Source organism: Marmota marmota, unplaced genomic scaffold (genome assembly GCF_001458135.2).
Source record: "Marmota marmota marmota unplaced genomic scaffold, marMar, whole genome shotgun sequence".
NCBI lineage: Eukaryota > Metazoa > Chordata > Mammalia > Rodentia > Sciuridae > Marmota > Marmota marmota.
In genome coordinates, this window is record NW_026000037.1 from 14,571,429 (window position 1) to 14,596,212 (window position 24,784).

A 24,784-nucleotide genomic window follows, 5' to 3' on the forward strand; every position below is an offset into this window, starting at 1 on the left:
TTGGAAGCCTTTCTGTGGCACACCGCCCACTTTCTCTGGCGCCTTCTGTTTCTACCCAGCAGCCAAAGCCATCTTTCCCAGGCTCTGCCTGTGAGAGGGAAAGCTGTGGCCAGTGGCTGCTTCGGATTTCATTCTTGAATGGACTGCCTCACAGCTGGCCCTCGGCCTCTCCTGCCCCCCTGTGGGCAGATTCACCTTGAAGCCTCTCCAGGGCACCCTTGGAAGGGCCACCTTTGCCTTTGTTAGCTCCTGCAGTTCCCTCCACTGTGGTTCCTCTGAACTCAGACCTGTCCCTGTCTTCCTGGGACTCCTCCAAGTGTTTGGCTTCTTGACAGCATCCTTCTTATTTTCCAATATCACTGATCTTTCTCTGTGTGGGGGGTGGTGCTGGGCATTCAACCCAGGGCCCCGTGCATGCTGGGCTGGCACTCAAGCACCCTCCTGCTGAGCCTCATCCCTAGCCCTTTTATTATTATTTTTTTTTAATATTTATTTTTTGGTGTAGATGGACAGCACAATGCCTTTATTTTTATGTGGTGCTGAGGATCTAACCCGTGTCCCGCCGGTGCTAGGCGAGTGCTCTACCACTGAGCCACAATCCCAGCCCATCCCTAGCCCTTTTATTTTTTTGTATTTTGAAACAGGGTGGCACTAGGTGGCTCAGGGCCTCACTATGTTGCTGAGACTGGCCTTGAACTTAATCCTGCCTCAGCCTCCCAGGTCACTCCCATAACAGGCATGCACCACTGTGCGGGACTCAGCTATGTCTTCTTCAGAGGGTACTCTCTATGAAGACTCGGCAAACACCTGTAAGATGTATGTGTCCGCCACTAGGCATTTTCTTTTCAAATTAGTACATTTGCCCTGATTTCATCTGTTCTGGGCAGGACAGAAACACTTTAGCTGTGATTCTTAGCACAGGATATTCGCCTTTTGTCCTTTTTTTTTCACGGTACTGAGGTTGAACCCAGGGGCATTCCACCTCTGAGTTACATCCCCAGCCCTTGTTTGTCTTTAATCTTATTTTGAGACAGGATCTCATGAAGTTCCCAGGCTGGTCTTGAACTTGCCATCCTCCTGCCTCAGCCTCCCAGGTGACTGGGACAACAGGTGTGCGCCCCCAAGCCTGGCTGTGGCTTTGTTCTTTAAACATATTTGGCCATAGGAACTTTATTACTGAAAAGTCTTGGGAAGGAGAAAGACGTATGTTTCATTTCACTGTCGTTAGATCAACAGACCCAAGGACGTATTGATTGTGTGTGAGCTGTTAGTTCCCATACTAATACTAATACTTTGGGCTGGCACACTTTGGGTGGCACACGCCTGCAGTCTCAGCCACTCAGGAAGCTGAGGCAGGAGGATCACAAGTTCAAGGCCAGCCTAGGTGACTTAGTGAGACCTGGTCTCAAAATTAAAAAAAATAAAAATGGCTAGGAATATATCTGAATGGTAAAACACCCCTGGGTTCACCCCTAGTACTACAGAAACAAACACGAAAACCAAGTCCACACACAAAAACTTTCTAAGCAGAAATGTAAAAGAAGAATGTCTTCGGTTACTGGCAGCAAAAAACAGGTGTGGCCATGTGCGGCAGCTCCTGGACTGGGTTTGGTGGACCCCTGACCTGGAGAGAACTGTGCTGTCAGCAGAATACTGCTTCTGGCTTTCTTAACTTGGTATCCCAGATACTGATACTTAACTTGGTATCCCAGATACTGACTAATGCTAGTGATGAAGGTCACTGGTGTTGGTCTGTGTTTTCTGGCCTGACTGTTCAGAGGATTATTCTGGAAAAGCCCAGCTTGCTGCAGCGGTTGGCTGCCGTCAGACCAGCTTTTCTTGGGGAGGGATTTCCTTTTCCTCAGAGATGTCCTTTAGGTGAGGCTGTCGCGACTGAAGGTATAGCTCAGCCTTTTCTGGAAAACACTGAGGCGTCCTTGTCTAGTCTGTGACTGACGCCTGGTAAGAAAGGTCTCTTGCCTTGTTGGGCCGTGTATTTTTAGACACTCTGGGTAGAGTCATGACCTTCATTTGATATCTCCGGTAATGCCAGGTGGGTCGTGACACTGCGTTGTACACTTTGTGCTGTACCAGCTGTGTGCTGTAATGACAATGACGTCTGACGGGTGGAGGAGGTGGAACTTGACCTCTGTCTATTCCTGGCATGTAGGATAGGCGGCTGTGTGTGCCCCGGCTGCTCCCTCACAGGCAGGCGCCACACGGTTGGAGATGATGACAGGCAGCCATCCGCGGTGCAGGTACTCTCCACTGTCTGTAAAATGCCCAGTAGGACACCTGGTTCTCAGGGTTGTTAGAAAAAGCAGTGAAAAGAATGTGGAAGTGGCTGTGGCACATTCTCTCAAATGTCAGTAGCCTGCTCTTAAGTCCAGAAGACAAGCATCACTAAGCAGAAGAGGTGTAGCTGTCACCTAGCCGGTCCATCTTGCTCAACTCAATCTTCACAGTAACCAAACAATGGAAGCTTAGAGTCTTCTAGGTGCTGGATAAGGATTGGAGATCAAGTCACCAAGGGTGCGGGCCAGGTGTAAGAAAATGAGAGCCACCAAATTGTGCTCCATTAATTTGAACAACGGAGCTTGTATCTATATTAATTCTATTTAAATATATTGTGCCAGGTATGGTGGTGTACACCTGTAATCAAGCTCAGCACCTGAGGAGACTGAGGCAGGAGGATCACAAATTCAAGGCCAGCCTTGGGAACTTAGCAAGACTCTGTCTCAGAATTTGAAAGGAACAAATATACCATGTAGTCAACATCCAAGCTGTTTTATGTTGCTGAATATTGTCTTCATTTTTGCTGGCTTGTCTTGAAGGTGACCAAATTTATTCAGGAACCAGGTCTGATAAGCATAATGAAAACCAGCTATTTTATTAGCTCTGAAGTTTCTGAGGCGGTTCCACAATTGGCCAGCAGATGGCAACATTGGATTGCTGCTTCAATGATGCCTTCCTGTGACGTTGGTTGGTCGCAGTTTTGGTGTATTGTGTACTTTATTCTTGAAGGTTTTCTTGGGCCCAAGGTTGATCAGCTTCGGCAGCTTCCCAGGTGTGTACCCAAGATAATTCTGCCTTTTGCTTACTCTTTGACTTTTAATCATTGTTTTTGCTGAGTTACCCTTTCAAGATAGTAAGCTCAAACTGAGAAAAATTATTCACCAACTAAACGGTTTGAACACAGCCTGGAACACACAGTTCCTTGTATCTAGAGGGACAAATCTGGAGAGGTGTCTGATTCCTGCATGGTGTCAGGACTGCTTCAGATGGGTGGTGAGCCCCGATCAGTTTGGGCTTGGACCTTTATCATCCAGCATTGTAATTATCGATGGGAATGTTTTATTAAATCTTGGATGATTTCCTTGTGCTTACTACTCTAGGATCTTGCCGTCTGCCTAGATTGCTTTAGAAGTGTGTGGTAAATGGTATCATTAAGGATGTATATATATATATATATATATATATATATATATATATATATATTTTAATGATTTGCCCATTTTTTAGGAAAGTAAGCAGATGACTAAATGTGAGAAGTTTATTTACTGTAGATTGATGTTGCTAATCTGAATATCCAAAATCCAAAAATGCTCTAAAATCTGAAACTTTGCAGGTACTATTAACTATTACCAATACCTCACTTCTACTTTATTTCATTAGAATAAATATCTTACTCTTATAATAGCCATTAAAGAATTGTTGGATATTTAAGATTTTTTAGATTTCTTAAATACAGTAGTACAGATTGAATATATCTTTATCTGAAAGGCTTGGGACCATAGGTATGATTCCCCAAAGGAAAAGTCTATACCTGGCCTCCTGTGATGAGTTGCAGTCAAAACAACGGCACGCTGGAAATAGCCTGAAATTACCTTCAGGCTAGGTACATACAGTGTATATGAAACAAATGAGTCTTATGTTTGACTTGGTTCTATCCACAAAATATTTCATTATGTATCTGCAAATATTCCAAAATTTTAAAAATCTGAAATTCAAAACATTCTGGTCCCAAGCCTTTCAGATAAAGATATATTCAATCTGTACTACAGTATTTAAGAAATCTAAAATATCTTAAATATCCAACAATTCTTTAATGGCTATTAAAAGAGTAAGAAAAGATATTTATTCTAATGAAATAAAGTAGAAGTGAGGTATTGGTAATAGTTAATAGTAGAAGGGATGAAAGCATCTAGTTCTAGCCATATATGAAAATATGCTTATAGAATTAGTGGCAAGGGGTGGGCTGCTTGCCACTAAGAAATAGGTTTTCTGTTGTGATGATGGTGCTTACACAGACCAGGCAAGTGCTCTGCCACGGGCTCCACTCCCAAGACCTGAGATACAGCTGTTTTGACGAGTCTATTGCCTATGTAAATCCTATGTAAATCATATAACTTGGGTATGCACTGAGAACGATGGCTGATACTTTTTCTAGCAAAGTGGCAGAAACTCAATACATATGAGGTCAAATTCAAAATGCTTATTTCCAAACATGAAATTAGACCTAGAAGCCAGTCTGAGTACCAGACGAAGTTCAGCAAAGGTTTTGGCCACAATTTGGTATTTTTCGATACCTTAATTTCCATTTGGATGAATTTATTTGGCCTCAGGAAATAAGCTTTGAACATTGAACTTTTCTGAATGCATGAAGGTATTTATTTATTTATTTTTTGGTACCACTGAGCCACATCCCCAGCCCTATTTTGTATTTTATTTAGAGACAGGGTCTCACTGAGTTGCTTAGTGCCTTACCTTTGCTGAGGCTGGCTCTGAATTTGCCATCCTCCTGTCTCAGCCTCCCAAGCCGCTGGGATTACAGGTGTGAGCCACCATACCTGGCTTGAAGATCTTTTTATTAAAGTTCAGACAGGGATCTCTTATTAAGTCATACGGTTTCTGTAAAATGGCAAGAAATCTTGGAAATAGACATGTATTTGTGTGTGAAAGGAAATTTTTTAAATGCTTGATACTTACAAAAATGAATGGGACCTTTTGTGTGTTTGGAGATGGAACCCCAGGGCACGCGCTAGGCAAGTGCTCTACCCCAAGCTGTACCCCAGCCCCCTCCTAGGTGATAAGCAGTGAGGATGGTTGTAGAGTTTTTCCTCACTGGTTGTAGAGTGGACATTGTTAGAGTAGCTGCTTCCTGGGATTGCGAAGAGGATTGAAATGCAGTCAAAGCAAGCAGTGAGCTTGGCACATATCCAGCATTCCATGGTCTTAAGATGTTTTATAGTTCATTGTGCTGCTCTTACAGAGCACTTGAGACTGGGTCATTTATAAAGGACAAATTTAGCCTATAATTCCAATGACTTGGGAGGCTGAGGCAGGAGGATTACAAGTTCAAGGCCAGCCTCAGCAACGTAGTAAGGCTCTAAGCAACTTAGTGAGAACTTGTATCCAAAACTAAAAAGGGCTGGAGATGTGGCTCAAAGGCAAATTGTCCCTGAGTTCAATTCCCATTCCTCAAAAACAAAAACAAACAAGCGACAGATTTATTTCTTATCTACTTATTTCTTCCATTTCCTCCAGGAAATGGGAAGTCCATGATTGAGGGACCCGCATCTTGCTGCATCAGCCCATGGTGGAAGGTGGAAGGGCAAGAGTAAGGGGCCGGAGGATGGGGCCGGAGAGTGAGCAGAAGGCGGGCCTGGACTCATTCCCTTCACAGTTAGTCCACTCTGGGCAATATCTGCATTAATCCATCCATCCGTTTCCCCCAGCTTTACTGAAGACTATGTACTGACCATAAAATAACAATGTGATAGTTCAGTAATTTGTAATGAATTTATATAGCCATGCAGCCACCAGTACGGTCCAGGCTGGGAACATTTCTGTCCCCCAGATCCCTCAAGGCCGCCCAGGCCACGCATCCAGGGGTCTGCTTTCTCCCCCAGAGTCAGGCCTCTGACACGCCTTTCTTGGTGTGAGCTCCTGTCCCAGGAGTTCCTCCATTGCTGTGTGGACCTGCTGCGTTTTACTGGCCCAGGATGCTCATTGAGTTGTTTCCATTCAGAGCATCATGAAGATTCCCGCTGCTGCGACATTCGTGAGCCATTCTTGGTGGGCACATATGTTCTCATTTGTCTGGAATAGATTCCTGGAAGTGAAATTATCTGGTTATGTGCTAAACCGATGTGTAACTTTTTAAAATAATGCAAAACTGTTTCCAAAATGGCTGAGGCATTTGAAAACCGCCTGCCTGCAGCAGGAGGAGACTGTATCCTCCACACTCTTTGGTCCTTTTGACTATGGCCATTTCAGCAGGTATGTGATGGTGTCTCCGAATAGTCCTGATTTGCAAGTCCATTAAGATTATGATTTGCAAATATGTTCTCTCGTTCTGTGTCTTGTCACATTTTTTATTTTTATTTATTTATTTATTTTTTTGGTGCTGGGGATGGAACCCAGTGTTACATACATGTTAGGCAAGAGCTTTACCACTGAGCTACATCCCCAGCCTATTTAATTTTTTTATTTTGAGATAGGTCTCTCCAGGTTGCTTGACCTTAAAATTGTGATCCTCCTGCCTCAGCCTCCTGAGTTTTATGCACTACCATACCTTTTCACTTTCTTAATGGTTTAAAGCAAAACATTTTATCTTTTAATTGACTTATTTATTTATGGAACTGTGGCTTTAACTCAGTGGTGCTATACTACTGAGGTATAATTCTCATCCCTTTTTATTTGGAGACTTTTGCTGAATTGCTCAGGCTGGCCTTGAATTTGCAATCTTTCTGTCTTAGCTTCCTGAGTCTCTGTACCTGGCTAATGTATTTTAATTTTGATGGAATCCAATGTATCCATTTTTTTTTTCTTTTACGGTTATACTCTTGGGACTCTGTTGAACTCTTTGCCTAACACATTCACAAAGATTTTCTCTGTGCTTTTTCTTGAAGTACAATTTGAGCTTTTACATTTGAGACTGGTCCGTTCTCCAGACAAATTTTTCATATTGAAATTATTTTAGAAAAGTTGTGAAGGTGCTGTGGAGAGTCCTCGTGTCCCTTGCTCACTTTCCCAGAAGGTTTACATCTGACATGACAAAGAGCATTTGTCAGACTGAGAAGCCCGCCTGCCTGGTACCTCACTGAGACCACACTGCGTGCGTTTAGACATGGGGTCTGTTGGACTCCTGCTCTGTGACGGTCTCAGTCTTTCCTTGTTTTTCAAGACCTTGACAGTTTAAAGAACACTGGTCGGTATTTTGAAGTGTCTTCAGCCAGAGTTTTCTGAGGCTTTTCTCATGGTGAGTCTGGGGTTACGGGTTCGGCAGTGACAGTCACATCACATCAGGTTCTGCTAACATGATTCAGCCACTCATCATATTGACACTGATCATCTGGTCAACATAAAGTGTGCCAGATCTCTCCTTCTGCCCCTCCCTGTGAGAGGGTGTCGCCCCCACTGCTCCCACCCCCACTTCCTCAATCATCTTTATTCTGGGCTCATCCACACGTCACCCTTGGGGTTATAATCTAACCCTGCATTGTTCTGCTCCGACTGTTCCTGCTTTGACCACTGAGAACTCTCGGGCTGCATCCTTGTCTGGTTCATCTTTATTTTTCCTGTCCTACTCTTTTTTTTTTTTTTTTGGACTGAGCCACATCCCCAGCCCTTTTCATTTTTTATTTTGAGACAGGATCTCACTAAGTAGCTAGGGCCTGGCCTTGAACTCATGATCCTCCTGCCTCAGCCTCCCAAGTTGCTGGGATAACAGGCATGTGCCACTGTACCCGGCTGCCCTAGTCATTTCTCCAAGGAGCCAGATTCTGTTTGTCTGTCTTTGAGAATGGTATTAGAAACCAAGATCTGGGCACAGGGTGTGCTTGCTGCCACTGGGTGCTCACTCTCAAGAAATGGAACTAGGAAATGCACGTGTACACACAAAGCCACACATGCACACCATAATTATTGCTATGTGTACATCCTACTATATAGTAAGGTAAACATGACTTCCTACTGATGTCTCTTACTTTAGCGCAGTACCAAGTGGTTCATTCTAGCCTTCCCTCCATTGCCTAGAACTCCTCTCTGTGGCAGACAGACTTCTGACAACCCAAACAGTTATCCATTTACCTGTTTGTTCACCATCCCCAGAGTAGGTGTAAAGCAGTTCCAGAGTTATCACTACCTCCCTCCCCCACCAGAAACAGCTTTACCACTAGAGTACTGTGCTCGTGCGCCGTTCTCTGTCTTTAGCCATATAGTTTCCCATTCAAACACTGTTTCCAAAGTTTCTGAGCTCACAACTCCTCTTTCCCTGAACTACTTTGGCAAGGTGTCCATGTATCTGCAATATCATTAGATTCCTTCATCGGGGTCTCCATTTCCTCTCAAGGTCCTTGGACCTCCTGGTTTATATTTTGCATCCATTAGAGTTTATTCTTTGCAGTGGCTTCTTCTGTGGGCTTGGACATGCACCGAGTCAACATCCACCATGCTGTTCCTACTCAGAGCAGTTCTCTCACCTAAACATTCCCCTGCGCATCACCTTTGAAGCCAGCCACTCCTCCCTCCTCAGCCCCTGCCACCACCCATCTGCCTTCCTTCCCTTGGACTTTTCCAGAACACCATGAATGAATCACACAACATGTGGCTTTTTGGATCAAGGTTTTTTCACTTACAGAATGCATTTAAGATTCACCATGTTCTTGAGTCGACAGCTGTTCCCTTGTGTCTCTGTGAAGTTTTATTTTATGGATCTCCTGTAGTTTATCTGTTCACATGCTCAAGGGCATCTTGGTTGTTTCCAGTTGGGGGCAGTTGTGAATAAAGGCTGTGAACATTTGCATATGGATTTATATGTGAATGTTCGTTTTCACTTAATTTTGGTAAATACACAGGGGTGTGAGTTTGGGACTATATGGAAAATCTTTTTAATTTATCAAAAAAAAAAAAAAACCTGCCAAACTCTACCTTAGTGACTGTACATGGGAAGTAATAAATAGGAATTTGTGTAGGATTGGTCATATTTATTATTTTGTTGTTATTTTTATTGGCACATTATGATATATAAAACGGTGGGATTTGTTGTTACATATTCAGGCCCCAGGACCTCACCTTTCCTTTCCTACCTCCCTCCCCCTGTTCCCTTCCTCTCTTCTAATGTTCTCCCCCCACCCTTTTTTTTTTTTTGGTACTGGGGATGGAATCCCAGGGGTTGCTTTAGCCACTGAGCACATCCCCAGTCTTTTTAAGCCTTAGGGTCTCACTAAGTTGCTGAGGCTGGCTTTGAATTTACAGTCCTCTGTGCTGGGGATGTGGCTCAAGCGGTAGCGTGCTCTCCTGGCATGCGTGCGGGCGGGTTCGATCCTCAGCACCACATACAAACAAAGATGTTGTGTCCGCCGAAAACTAAAAAATAAATGTTAAAATTCTCTCTAAAAAAAAAAAAAAAGAATTTACAGTCCTCCTGCCTCAGCCTCCTGAGTTGCTGGGATTACAGGTGTGCACCACCAAACCTGGCAGTCTCCCTTCTATTTTCACCCAACCCCACTCCCACTATTTTTTCCTTTTTCTCTAACTTCCGCATGCAAGAGGAAACACAACCCTTGACTTTCTGAGTGGCTTATTTTGTTTAGCATAATACTCTCAAGTTCCATCTGTTTTCCTGCAATGACATAATTTTATTCTTCTTTATGTCTGAGTAAAACTCCATTGTGTACATATACCACACTTTCTTTATCTAGTCATCTTTTTTTTTTAATTTTTTAATTGTAGATGGACACAATATCTTTATTTATTTATGTGGTGCTAAGGATCGAACCCAGTGTCCCACGCATGCAAGGCAAGTGCTCTACCACTGACCCACAACCCCAGCCCCTCTATTCATCTTTTGACTAACACCTAAGCTGGTTTTTATTTTTTTAACTCTTTTATCAAATTCACACAGTGAAGCCATCAGCATTTGGGCTTTTCTGTGTGGAAAGATTTTTTAAACTTACTGATGCAACACCTTCCCTGCCCTACTTAAACTACTCCCGTAGAACTGGGGTGGAGGAAATGGGAGCGGCCCTGGGCACAGCTGTCAGACTATCTCTGTTCTTCAATAACCTTCATGAGTTTTTACTTGTCTTTTGGTCAATGGCCAGAGCCCTGAAATAACTTTTTTCTCCCAAGACTGAAAAATTGTTATTTGATAAAACTTTTGAATTCAATAAAGAAATTGCAATAATTTGTACATACTAATTCAAAATATTTTCAGTAAGCACCAAATAGAACAGATTCCAATCCTTCCATTCAAACACCTATATTATTGAAAGATGACCCCAAACTAACCAATTTATTTGTGTTTTTAATCAAGAAATCTAAAATTACCAATCAGAGATGATAATTCACATGAAATGACCAGGCTAACCCCCTGTGACCAAGAGCTGCTTCCTAAAGGTCCCTTTGACCTGTGCATTCCGAGGGGGTTCATCTGCTTCAGGCTGGTAATAACAGGTCCATGTGCCAGATACCACCCACAGAGCACGAGGACAAAGGGAGCAGTGTAGGTATCATGTATGATGAACACGAGTGCCCTGAGAAATGTGTGGTCCCATGGTCAAGGGGACGATGCCCAATGCCCATGGGCCGACAGGGCAGGAGGGGCCCGGAGCAGGTGCAGGTCACTAAGCCCCAAATAGAAGCAGACAAGACTGGGAAGAGATTTTGAAGTCCAGATCCCTGCGCATGAGTGGGAAGGGCATCGGAGCCTCGTGGACCGGGTGGCACCAAGGCCAGAACAGGATCTGAGCGGAAAGTAGAGCCTCGGGAGAGGGAACAAAGGAGCCACCAGACCGCGACTGTTCAGGGCACAGTGGAGTGTTTGTATTTTGCAAAGGGTGTAATCCAGTAAGAAACCGCAAAACAGGATAACTCCTCCAAGAGGACAGAGCATCTTCCCCAGCGCACGGCGGGGACTCGGGGACTCCGTGTGCGCTCTGGGGCTGAGCTCTGCAGCACGCCCTGGTCACTGGGAATCAAGCCCACGAGCAAGAATCTTCCTTATGGAAACTGTCTGCTCCAAAAAGCAAAACAACCAACACAAGCAAACCAAACTCAGAAATAAAAAAGACATCGGTGTAAGCTTGACCCCTCACACTGTGTCCCAGCCGACACAGAGGGAGACAGGCTCTGCCATTACTTACCCTGATTACTGCAGAGTATTACAACATTTAGCATCTCATGCTCCTAATGCAGCTCCCCAATGTAAACTTACCCAAATTAAGCCAGTACCACCTCAAGGACCAACTATAATATCGCTACACTACCCCAGCATATTTTGACCCTTTTATGGGGGCTTTACAAAATATCCACACTACAGACATCTCCCAGAGACTCCTCTTCTTGAAGTAGTTCAGTGGGGGAGTATCTTTGTTTTTGTTTTTGTTTTTTGAGATAGAGTCGTGCAAAGTTGCTTAGGACCTCCCTAAGTTGCTGAGACTGGACTTGAACTTGTGATGCTCTCGCCTCCCTAGCTGCTGGGATCACAGGCGTGCACCATGTGCCCACAATTCAAAGGAAGCAGCAAATTTACAAATTTTTCTGCATTACCATGGATGGGCAGTTGTCATAAAAGGCCTATAAACAAATTCCTATCCCCTGATTCTCAGATGATTGTAATTTTGCCCCTCAGATCATAAATTCTACAACTGGAAGCATAAAAAGGAGGGAGCTGTACAAAAATTACAATTTTTAAAACAAGGCAAAAATAGTAAAAAATCTGTCATCACACTAAGAGTTTAATCTTGGCTAAAGACAAAAAAAAATCTCGGTTTACCAAATATAGAGGCATTTTATAAACTTAAGAAATTGCCAGCTTGGGGCTGGGGATGTGGCCTGGCATGCGTGCGGCCTGGGTTCGATCCTCAGCACCACATACAAAGATGTTGCGTCCGCCAAAAACTAAAAAATAAATATTAAAATTCTCTCTCTCTCTCTCTCTCTCTTAAAAAAAAAAAGGAAAAGAAATTACCAGCTCAAAAATAAAAAGTAAAAATTTTAGGTAAGAACATTAAACTCACAGAAACTGATTATTCTGTAGCAAAGAGTTCTTCCAAAATGCCATGCCTGCTAAGTCAGTGTGGCAGAACTTGGCAGGGGATACCATGCAGACCAGACTGCTGGGGCCTGCTTCCGCTGACAGGGGTAAGGGCAGATGCCTGCTCCCAGGTAGGCTGAGGCGCCCTAGGAATTTCAGCTGCTTTTTGTGCTGTGACTCGTTGATGACTTCCCAGTCCCTGCTTCAAGTGCCCTGGCTTTCTCACGTGCTCTGGTTTCTACACAGTTAACTGCAATCTTTTTTGTATAGAAAAAATATTCTGCCTGTCTTGGCAACATCCAGAAACTTCTGGATACACTGATTGGTGTTGGGAATGTAGCTCAGTGATAACACTTGCCTAGCATCCGCAAGGTCAGGGGTTCAGGTCCCAGCAGTCCCCACCTGTACCCCCCAGATTGGACACATGGAGGAGCAGCAGTTTGAGTCTCTCTGTTCAGCACCATTGCCATCCTGACGCACCAGCGTTCTGTTGAAACTTCTCTCAGCACCAGGCCCCGGTGGCTGTCCAGGCCCCAGCAGAGCTGCCATTTCTAGAATTGAAGTAACTCGTTTTGATATTTTGTCCCAAGTTTTTGTAGTTGCTTTGGGGGAGGGAATTTGTCGTCTCCCTCACTCCATCATAGGAGTCAAGCCCCCTGCCCCTGGCTCTTCCTTCTAGTGCACAGTAGCAAGCAGACGTGGTATAATAGTTGCCAATTCTAAAAAATAACCTTGCCACTACTCCATTTCTCTCCTTTTTAGGTATAATTTCTTCAAAATAACTTCTCTGCTCTGTCTTATATACTCTTCTCCCCACAACTCCACCAAAGTAAAAAACTGCTATTGTTAATGTCACCAGAGTCCCCAGTGTTTCTGGAGTTTTTCCAGTGTTTCTGGTTCTCCATCATCGTTTTCCTTGAACTGTCAGTAGCATTTGATGCAGGTGGTAATTTCTCTTGGATGAACTGTCTTTATTTGGTTCCAAGAAAATCATGCTTCTAATTTTTTCTCCTTCTCTGGCCATGTCATCATTGCCTTTGCAGATTTTTACACTAACCCTCTGTTCTAGAACTCAGTCCTTTGGCTTCCTTCCCCTCTCCCTCCCTCCTTATCTCTCTCTCTCTCTCTCTCTCTCTCTCTCTCTGGTACTAGGGGCTGAACTCAGGGGCACTCGACCACTGAGCCACATCCCCAGCCCTATTTTGTATTTTATTAGAGACAGGGTCTCACTGAGTTACTTAGGGCCTTGCTAAATTGCTGAGGCTGGCTTTGAACTTGCGATCCTCCTGTCTCAGCCTCCCAAGCTGCTGGGATTATAGGCGTGTGCCACCACACCCAGCTGGCCTCCTTTCTCTTAAACTCACTTTAGGACTGGCGTGTAGCCCAGTGGTAGAGCACTTGCCTAGCATTCATGAGGCCCTGGGTTCCATCCCAGGACCACAAAACAAACAAAACCCACAAACAAAAATAAGTAAAATGATCCACTTGGGTCTTTTCCGTGCACTAACATCTCCCAATTGTGTATTGTCTGTTTGCACCTCCCCTGGGAATGCCAGTCACTAGCTGCTGAACCCTGTCTTCTGCAGACCCTTCTGCAGACCAGGTCTTCCTGTCACTGTCATGGCAACGTCCTTGTCCTGTGCTCGGCCAGAGGCCTTGGCCAGCCTTTTGACTGCTTTTCCTATCACGAACTATGTGCAAGTCACCCACAAAACTTGCCGACTCCTCAAGCCTTGTGCAGAAATCGACCACTTTCACTGCCACCACCGAATCCCTGCGCCTTGACTGCTGTGAGTGTCCCCTAGTGGATTCTCCTCATCTCCCTACAATGCAGGGTGTTTTTAAATCCATCAGCCAGTGAGTGTCAGCCAGAACATGTGTCGGTGGCTCATGGTTCATGCTCCACCATGGTGCTGCGCTGCCACCCTCTTGGTTTAGGTGATGCCCCTTCACGAGGCCCTCCCCATCTGCGCCTCGGTTGACCAGTCCTGGTGGCACTCTGGTTACTTTGTCTTGTGCTTGGCAGGGTGGCCGCCTGTGCCACTGGCTGACCTCTGGAGCTGGTAGGCCTTAGGGCCCCAGTGGCCTGCAGCCCTCGGCCATGCTGCCTGGCTGACCTCCCCTCCTGATTGGCTGTGCTAATCCTCCTCCTCAGATTGCCCAGGTGCCCCTTCTGAGCTCCCGCCTGCTCTTCCTCTGCCAGGGCTCTTGCACCAGGAGGCCACTTCCTTATAGTCTCTGTTCTCTGCTCAAATGCCAGCTTTTGTTGAGGCCACTAAGGGCATAGCATGTAAAATGGCACTGCTCTGTCCACTAGGGTTCCCTATCCTTTCTCCTTCTTTTTCTCCATATGACAAATTACATATGGTCAGAGGGGAGACGAGAGGGGAGAGATTTTATTTGATCTTTTGAAAAAATCATGCAGGGTTATTGTTAGCTTTTCATCTCTTAATATGGTATTGTCTCTCCCCACTAGGACACAGCTCAGTGAGGACAGAGAGTTCGGTCTGTTTTGTTCACTAATGTGTCTCCAGGAGGCTGGAGTAGTGTGTCACACAGTGGTCATTGAAATATTTGGAAAAAATGAGTGCAATTAGTAAGGCACGGATGGGGGTGGCTGCAGGTGACCGGCACAGCACTGACGTGCATGGGCCTGCGCAGGTCCCCTGTCTTCATCTGCTTATTTGAAGTCTTGTTCTGGTTACTCTTCATCATCCTAATTGCTTTAGCCTTATCGTGTTTTGGCCATCTGAAGAGTTGCATTTTTCTTCTTTCATTAGATCAGAGATGATGCCCATTCACCACTTATTAACTTCGTGGGGGAAAGATTAGCACGAGTTTTATTGGCATGGCGTGCCCTTCCCAGAACTCAGGGAGTAAGAACGTAAAATTACCCCACATGCTGCCTGGAGATGATCCTCAAGGACTGTGGCATTAGATTAGATTAAGATTGGACAGTGGCTGAAGTGCAGGGAGCACAGCCTGGCCCTGAGCAGACCTTCCAGGAGGCTGCATGAGGACCGTCTGTGTCTCCGTCTTCATAACATGCTCATCATGCAACAGGTCAGCTTCCCTCAGCCTCTGAGTGGCTGGGATCTCAGGTGTGCATCATACAGTGAGGCCCGTGAAACTTTTTTTTTTGGTAAGAGGATACTGGGGTTGGACTCGGGGGGCACTTAACTACTGAGCCACATCCCCAGCCCTTATTTTTTAATTTTGAGACAGGATCTGCCTATGCTGCTGAGGCTGGCTTTGAACTTGCAGTCCTCCTGCCTCAGCCTTCCTAGTTGCTGGGATTGCAGGAGTGTGCCACCGCACCCATGCAGCAAAACTTTCTGAAGACAAACTCCAGGGCATTATTTCATACCTGAGTGGTAGAATCACACCCAACAGAAATTGTCCATTCTGGGTCACAATATGATGGGAACAGTAGTCACTCTGGATGAAACATCCAAGTTTGTTCATAGAAAGATGTCTCTGATGCCTGTAATGAAGATGGTATATGAAGAGCCCACAAACAGATTTGAAATGTTTCCATCTGTTCTAGATGCATTTCTCATTCGATCTTCCTGGGACTGGACTCCATTTTTGTCTATCCCATAGAGGCCTTAATACTTGGTCAGGCTGCTGTGTGTTCTTCATGTTTTGATTCATCTCAAACTTTGTCTTTGAGGTAGATTTAATTTTTGAAAACCACTAGGTCTTCCAGAGGCCGCATCACAAATAGGTTGGTTGATCAGAGTTAATAATCTGCTGTGAGTGTAAGGTGAGCTGGCTGGATGTTTTCCTTTGAGTGTTAGAGCTACAGCCTATTCAGTGCATACCCACCCCAGCCCCACAACAAGCCAGCAGTCAGGACACCAGCACATCACCTTTGCCTCCTCTCATGTATACACGACAGTCTCAGAATAGCAATACCACTACCACTACCACTGCTCATGGCCGCTAAAAACAATTTTAGGACTTTTTAGTTGGATGTGTGGTCCTCATTCTGCCCCGCCCCCCATTTGGTGACTAACTCTTTACATGTCCCTTGTTGTGTCTTGTAACCTTCCCATATTATACTCTTCCTTTGAGCCTGGTTTAGACTTGATTTTTTTTCTGAGAAGCTACATGTTATATACCATCATCTCAGGTCATTTTGATCTCAGATTTGTTCTCTTTTTTTCTTTTTTCTTTTTAGAGAGAGAGAGAGAGAGAGAATTTTTAATATTTATTTTTTAGTTTTCGGCGGACACAGCATCTTTGTTTGTACGTGGCGCTGAGGATCGAACCCGGGCTGTACGCATGCCAGGAGAGCGTGCTACCGCTTGAGCCACATCCCCAGCCCTCAGATTTGTTCTCTAATTCTAGGGATGGCAAAATTTTTCTGAAAAGGGCTAGATGATAAATAGTTAGGCATTGTAAACCAAAAATGATCCTGTCACACATTTCTGTGTATATTTAACGACTCTTTAAAAATGTAAAAACTTCAGGGGATAATGTCATATGCCTGTGATTCCAGCAACTGGGGAGGCTGAGGCAGGAGGATTGGAAGTTCAAGGCCAGCCTGGGCAACTGAGCAAAACCTTGTCTCAAAAAAAAAAAAAAAAGGACTGCAGTGAGGCTCAATGGTAGGCGCTTGCCTGGCATGTATGAGGCCCTCCATTCAACCACCAGTACTGGGGGTGGGGGGTGAGAACTGTTTTCAGCTTAAAAACTTGTGCAAAAAGACCTGGCTGCAATTTGCCCACCACCACTTTAGCAAGTTTCTGATTACAGCTCCTGGAGACAGGGTGCCAGTTTTGCTGGATATAAAATCCTTGGCTCACGTTTTCTTTCTTTATGGGTATTAAACATGTTATTTCATGTTCTTCAAGCATAAAACTGTACAATTGAAGTGTGATGATACACAATTTGTCCTTATTAAGTTGCTTGCTCTTGTTACCTCGATGCCTAAGAATGTTTTTCATATTCTTTGCAATCCACTTGTTGGTCACTCTAGGTTGATATTCTCAGGCATGTGTTGTTGTTTCCAATATATCTAGTTTTTAACTACTTTGAAATAGTCATTAGTTTTCATCTTCAAGGGATCAATTTTGCTTATTTTCAGTATTTGTCAGTTTCTCTCACATTCTTTTTCTCATTTTTATTTTTTAACTTTATTTATTTATTTTTAGTACTAAGGATTGAACCCAGAGGTGCTCTACGATTAAGCCACATGCCCAGCCCTTTTTATTTTGGGAGGGGCCTGAGGATTGAACCCAGGGGTACTTAAATACTGAGCTACACACACACACACACACACACACACACACACACACTTTTTTTTAAAGACAGGGCCTTGCTAGGTTGTTTAGGGCCTCCTGCCTCAGCCTCCCGAGTTGCTGAGATTACAGGCGTATACCATCATATCTGAGCCTTTTTATTTTTTAACTTTTAGACAGGGTCTCTAAGTTGCTAAGTCTGGGGACTTGTGATCGTCCTTCCTCAGCCTCCTCAGTAACTGGGATTATATTCATGCACCACCATATCGAATCCTTTCTCTTTCTTAAAGGATTTAATTTAATCTAAATACAGAATACTTTACTGACACCATAGGAATTCTATTCTGATTTACAAAGGTTATAAAATCAGTTTGACATTATAAGGAAAAATTACCTAAGCCACAGCTGGTAAAGATGAATTTGTGGGCTGTATGTCTGCTGGGTTTCATTTCTGGGTTTCTAATTCTGATTTGGAATACTTTTTCATACTTTGTATCATTTTCTTAAATGACCTTTAGTTCACTTTGAACTAGGGCACAGTTTGATTTGCCTCTGGGCATCTTCTGAATGATGTTCTGTTATCTTTTTTCTTTTAATCTGGAATTGATTTTTCTAACTTGTCCAGATTGATAGAAGGAGATGTGATTCAGGATAGTTTTTCTGACTTTCCCTAATTCCTCGAATGTCAGGCTTGCTCTTTTCTTCCCTGTGCTGGGGATCAAGCCCAGGGTCTCACAGTAGGCCATGGCTCTACCACTGAGCTACATCCCTCTCCAACCCTCAAATACTGGACTCCTGTTGGACAGCATCACCCCTTTTCACATTCATTTTTGCATGATACTTTCTTTTTATCACAATAACTGCCACTGGAGAGATTGAGGAGTTCCCAGAGAAGGAGACTTCAACTTAAGACAAGTATAGTTCTTGGGGCTCTTGAGACAGAACATGCAGAAATGATCTTAAGGGTATATCAACTAGAGACACAGACATATAATTTAGGAATATAGAGACATTCAAGGGCAAATGTGGGCCATCTAGAAAGTAAGAGATGGATTTGGGGTTCCCAGTTCAGTTCCTCTTTTAAAATTAACTTGGGGGGGCATGGGAAGGTGTGTGGAGATGACATCAATCTGATTATAAGCAGGTTTATGGTGGTCTGGTCATTCTCTGAATCCCTAGGCTGACATGGTCTCTATTATTTGATCAGTAGATAACATTGGAAAGTACCCTTAATTATAGGTTTCTTAAAATATCATCTCTCTTGTTTAATCTATTCATTATGTATGTTAATAAACAATGCACAAGGCAATTTTTAAAATATATTTAGTTGTCAATGAACCTTTATTTATATATGTGGTGCTGAGAATCAAACCCAGTGTCTTACACATGTCAAGCAAGTGCTCTACCACTGCACCACAGCCCCAGTCCCACAAGGTAATTTTAATAAGTCAATGAATTTATGATAGCTTTAAATTTACACATTTTCCAGAAATTGGGGAGTGATGGGCCTGGAAGAAAAACTACTTGGGGAGTGACAGGCTTGAGAGAGAGAGCTGGCCTAGGGAGGGATTTTTTTAGAGTTGTATTTCATTGTCCTCCCTCTATGTCATAACAGCCCCAAAGCACAGCTTGGCAAAGACATAATGTCATCCAGAGGAATGTAGAGCCATGCTGTTGAAACCCGTCTGCTTCACGTTGGTAGCATGCCCGCAGCTTGACAGATGTCCAGCATTACAATTTGTCTCATCTTGAAAATATACCACGGTGCCCTTTTGAGTTTGCACTGGGGCCCTGGCGCTCCTTGGCACACAGTTTGGGGACCACGATCTCAGTGCTCCTGCTGCTGCTGCAGATCTGAAGACCACTCTCAGGAGCCACAAAGGCGTCAGCTCTGTGGTTTTTTTTTTTTTTTTTTTTTGCTGGGGATTGAACCCATGGGCTCACACAGGCTAGAAAAGTACTCTCCCGTGGAGCTACACCCCAGTCACCAAGAAGAGTTTGAAAGTGGTATGGATGAGATAGGTATTTGGGGGTACAGAGAAAAATACCACATCTCACAAAATAGGTGCCCATGAACCATTGGCCTGCAGTAATCACCCATGAAGCCTTTGAATGCTAAAGCAGCAACTCAGGCATCCCTGCTGTGTCCTTGTGGCCATATCCTAGCCTGCAGAGGAGCAAGAGGCAGGGCAGCGCCCAAGCACAGGGCAAAATGGTGCCAAGTGGCCTGACCCTGCCCTGGCTCCACCTCCTGTCCAGGCCAGCTGCTGTCCCACTGACTACCAACACTTGCATTTTCAATAAATCTCTTGTGCCTTAATATGACTCATGTTGAAATTATTTTTTCCTTTTTTGCAGTACTAGGGATCGAACCCAGGGTTTCCTTACCACCGAGCTACATTCCAAGGCCCTTTTTATGTTTACTTTTTATGTTGAGACAGGCTCTTGCTAAGTTGCCCAGGCTGGCCTTCAATTTGAGATTCTGCTGTTTACATGGCCTCTTGAGTCACTGGGATTACAGGTGCGCGCCACCACACCTACCTGTTACATATGTCCAGGGCCCTGTCATCTTCAGTTGAGGTCCCCCTTTTTGGGGCCTCCTTGGACAAACTTCTAGTGACATTTCCAGCCAAGTAGAAAATTTCTTCCTTTGGTCTCATACACTAGGTAAGCAGGCAAGTCAGTTAAAATGGATTTAAAATGCTGAAATCAAACCCTCTGGAAGCAGCTGTGCACGCGTGTTCCGTAGGTGCGTTTTCTTGGAGATGCCCAGACAGCTGAATGTATGTTGGGAAGACCCGTGTACCGTTTCTTAGTTTTGAGGAGGGGGATAAGAGCACATTCTTAATGGTAGGCTTATTGACCTTGATGGTCAAGAATATTTGACTATTCAGATTTGCTTTGTGGCCTGCCTCAGTGAGTTCGATTGACTGCTGGTTTGAGAGGTTGTCAATCAGCCTGCCAAAGACTTGTCTTTCAAGAGAGTTTATACTAAAATGAAGAGAAAACAGTCGACTTCTAGAAGGGTCATTGAATGGTTAGGGCGAGCTGATGGCTGTCACTTCCCGTGTGCTCCCCCGTTGAAGACTGAGCTCTGTCCTCAATGAAGTGTGATCTATTGAGAAGCAAAGCACTAGAAAGTGCGTGTGAAGACGTGTGAAGGCGCTGGCACTTTCTGGACCTCTCCTCGCCCTTTCTCGTTCTAAGGTCTCAGGAAATGCGGGCAAGTCAGGAAAAGGTGCATCCTGGATGGAAACCTGCTGGCTCCTTTTCTGGAATTTTGAAAACCCAGCAGTTGATACTGCAGAGCATGCTGCCCAGTGTGATAGGAATCCTAGGGAGAGCCCAAGCCCTGATGGTGCACTTGACACCTAAGAGAAATGGCTGTGGAGTAAATTCAGCCCTTGCTTTACGGCATGAGCAGGGCAGCAACCTGCCATACCCCAGCACCTCCCCAGGGTCAACGTGAGCTTCCCAACATGTCACTCTTTACAAACGAGTCTTCAGGGGCTTCTTATGATCTATAGAAAAAGGAATGTGGGTTTTGTTAGGCTGTACTTTGGTGTGACCAGAGTTATAAATCATAAAGACAAATCCTAGGATAGAAGAGACCATCAAGGTCAAGGTAGTCGTCCCTTAAAATAATTGTATATTAGTTAGAGACTGGTGGTAACTACAGTATTTGAATTACCTGTCCAGGTGGAAAGCGGGAACCTGGAAGCTCCTTCAGTTGACCTGTAGAACTGGCTTTGCACCTGAATGTGGCACCATTGCCCACTGAGCTCCCAGTTGGTCCAGACATAACTGCTTGCCTTTCAGCTGAGGCAGGAGAAAGCAGGGTCAGGAGCTGATGTAACTGTGCTTTCCTCTCCCGTAGCGTGTTCCATGGGAAACGGCACGAGCAGACTTTATAGTGCTCTCGCCAAGACACTGAACAGCAGCGCTGCCTCTCAGCACCCAGAGTACTTGGTGTCACCTGACCCAGAACATCTGGAGCCCATTGATCCTAAAGAGCTTCTCGAGGAGTGCAGGGCTGTCCTGCATACTCGACCTCCCCGGTTCCAGAGGGACTTTGTGGATCTGAGGACAGATTGCCCCAGTAGCCACCCACCCATTAGGGTCATGCAATGGAACATCCTCGCCCAAGGTATGCCTGATGCTTCTGTGCTGTGACTTCCTTTCTGCTTCTGCACATGCTCAGTGCTCTGGTGTCTGTGTGCAGGGGAGATATGTGGAAGGAAGGGGTGACTGTTTTTTATCAGGCAACTCAATAGAAGATCCTTAAGCCTGTTGCCTCCAGCTTCCAGTCCGTTGCTGTTAGGTGGCATTGGCGAGGTAATATGGAGAATTTTGTGCAGGAGACAGAACTGGGGTGGAGGAGCCTAGGTGTTTTTGTGACTCGTTTCCAATTCATTCTCAGCTGTATAACTGGAGACCAAAAAGATGTAGCTTCAGCTCTCTGTTCATTGAAATATTTTGTTACTGTAGAAAGGTCTCCTTTCCTGATTCTGCTGAATTAAAAAACAGATGTGTCAATCAACCTTCTGTACATTGCCTTTTATGTAGCAGTAGACATTTTAAGGAAAAGAAACAAGGCCCCATTTATTTATGGATGCATGTATGTCTTTAGCTTCTGGAAAAGAAGGAAATATGCTGACTTTACCAATCTTTGATTCTTTTCTTTTTTTCCAAGTATTCCTTCATAAGTAGGAAAAGTACCCATTTAAAGTTCATTCTGAGTAGCATCTAAATCAGTTCACATGGCTTTATTATAGTCAGTGTTAAAACTAATGTATAGAGTAAGATATATTTATTTCATTTGACAAATTTTAGTTCCTTGGATGGCAAAGAACAGTTCTCTAACTAAAGCTGAAACCAAAGATCTTTTAGTTTGGAATATAGTTTAAAAAAAAAAATAGTTTGATATAAAAGAAGTCAGTTGCTTGCTTCATCTAGATGCTAAGAGGTTATTTAATTTGGGGGGATTAGTGGAGTGTAGACTGAGAAGAACCACCCAGGGCATCTAAAGCAGAAGCCTGGAGTGGACCTGACCTCAGGAGCCTCCGGCTACCTTGAAGTCATGGTTCTGTAGTAGCTGTCAACTGACTGGCTCTTTCTTTACAGCACTTGGAGAGGGCAAGGATAACTTTGTACAATGCCCTGTTGAAGCTCTCAAGTGGGAAGAGAGGAAGTGTCTCATCCTGGAGGAAATCCTCGCCTACCAGCCAGACATACTATGCCTGCAAGAGGTGGACCACTATTTTGACACCTTCCATCCGCTCCTCAGTCGACTGGGCTATCAAGGCACCTTCTTCCCAAAGCCCTGGTCACCTTGTCTGGACGTTGAACACAACAATGGACCAGATGGCTGTGCCTTATTTTTTCTCCAGAACCGATTCAAGCTGGTCAACAGTGCCAATATCAGGCTGACGGCCATGACGCTGAAAACCAACCAGGTGGCCATTGCTCAGACCCTGGAGTGCAAAGAATCAGGACGACAGTTCTGCATCGCTGTCACCCACTTGAAAGCTCGCACTGGCTGGGAGCGGTTTCGGTCGGCCCAGGGCTGTGACCTTCTCCAGAACCTGCAGAACATCACCCAAGGGGCCAAGATTCCCCTGATCGTCTGCGGGGACTTCAACGCGGAGCCCACCGAAGAGGTCTACAAGCACTTCGCGTCCTCCAGCCTCAACCTGAACAGCGCCTACAAGCTGCTGAGCGCCGACGGGCAGTCGGAGCCCCCGTACACCACCTGGAAGATCCGGACCTCGGGCGAGTGCAGGCACACCCTGGATTACATCTGGTACTCGAGGCACGCGCTGAGCGTGCGCTCGGCGCTGGACCTGCTCACCGAGGAGCAGATCGGGCCCAACCGGCTCCCCTCCTTCAACTACCCCTCCGACCACCTCTCTCTGGTGTGTGACTTCAGCTTTAACGAGGAACCCGACGCACTTTTATGAAAGCTCATCTGGCCTTTAATCACAGGAGTCTTAACGAGGGATGTTCCGGAAACTGAATAGGAGAGGAAGTTGCCTGAGGAGGGTCCCCAGGCTCTGCTCCCTTCCTGCCTTTCCAGCATGCCCTTGGGAAGATCCCGTTAGTTCACGAAACTTTTCAATGAAAACCTGTAGCAAAAAAGCTGTTTGCACTCCAGTTTCGGCTTCTCTGTCCTCCCTCCTGAGCATTCCCTTTGGATCTGTCATTTAAGGGCATTCAGCTGGGCTCGCTTGAAGCTTCTCAGTTTGCAAATGCTTAGAAACTTGCGGGCTTGCTCGCCTCCTCCATAGCGAACACTCAGTATGTAGGAAAATCTCGCTAGAGCGCGTTTCAAGTTATTTATTTGTGAGTTTTTCAAATGTCATCAAGATATGCATGGCAATATTTATTATTTTTATATCTTCATGTAAAACTAAATTATAGCATCATAAACGTTTTAGAACCGTGCAAGACACAAGTTATAAGTCCGTGCAAGACACAAGTTATAAGTAACTTATAGTGATTTTCTTCAAGCTTTAAAATGTTCCCCTCTGGCCTAACAACGTGTACAGAGCAGCTGTTCAGCCTGGAGGGTGGGGAGGGTGTTATCTAAGTCTGAATATGGGGACTGATGCGCTCTTCACCAATACTGCTCTCTCTGCCTCTATGTTTCCCATTGTGTTTCTTGAAGAAATTCCAGTTAGTTTTCCATTATTTAATCACTGCTGGGTATTGTCCTTTTTCCATTGGGATAATAGTCATATACATTTGAAAGTTAGTCAGTATCATCATTTTGTGTTGGAATGTGCTTTAACCATGATTATTTAGGAGCTGTTATGTGGCCCTGGCTAAGAAAGCCAGGGGGACCTTCTTTTCACAGATGTGAAGGCTATTTTGTTTTGTATTTGTTTTGGGTTCTTTGTTTTGTTTTTGGTACTGGCGATTGAGCGCAAATGTGCTTTACCACTGAGCTACATCCCCAGCCCTTTTTCTTTTTTGTTTTGAGACAGAGTCTTTCTGAGTTGCCCAGGCTGGCCTCAAAATTTGTGGTCCTCTTGCCTCAGCCTCCTGAGCTGCTAAGATTACAGAGATGGGAAACTTTATAGAAAGCTTCTAATTGGGCTGTCATAGAAATTTCCTAGGAAAGCCAGATGACTGTGGTTTAAAACATCTACGAAGAAGAATGTAAGAAGTTAAAAGATAACCCACAATTCTTAACCATCAGAAATAAAAGTGATAAAGATAACAGGTAAAGCCTCTTCCAAACAACATAACCCATCAGGAGTAAACTGGTACATATTTTATTGTATGAGTTGTAAATATTTAAGATTAATAAATGACCTTTTAAAGCTTGTGCTGTTGATGTCTTGTCTTTTTAGTTCAAAAAGAATCTGGGAGCAGATTGATTCTTGATGTGGTCACGTGGTGATCCGCTCTAGCCACTGCTACGTGGAACCTCACATCACAGTGGGCACGCCCTGGTTTCTGTGGCTGTGGCTGTGGCTCAGTAGCACCCAGG

The 24,784-nt window shown here is 44.6% G+C and overlaps 1 protein-coding gene across 1 annotated transcript; it reads left to right on the forward strand.

Annotated features, from left to right (window-relative positions):
* Positions 1 to 2,967: 2,967 nt before the first annotated feature.
* Noct (nocturnin) lies at positions 2,968 to 24,619 on the forward strand (the record flags this gene model as incomplete). The annotated part of the gene is made up of 3 exons (XM_015478907.2): positions 2,968 to 3,067; positions 21,167 to 21,436; positions 22,414 to 24,619. Coding segments are annotated over 3 exons (1,206 nt in total), but the record flags the coding sequence as incomplete, so codon positions are not given.
* Positions 24,620 to 24,784: the final 165 nt, after the last annotated feature.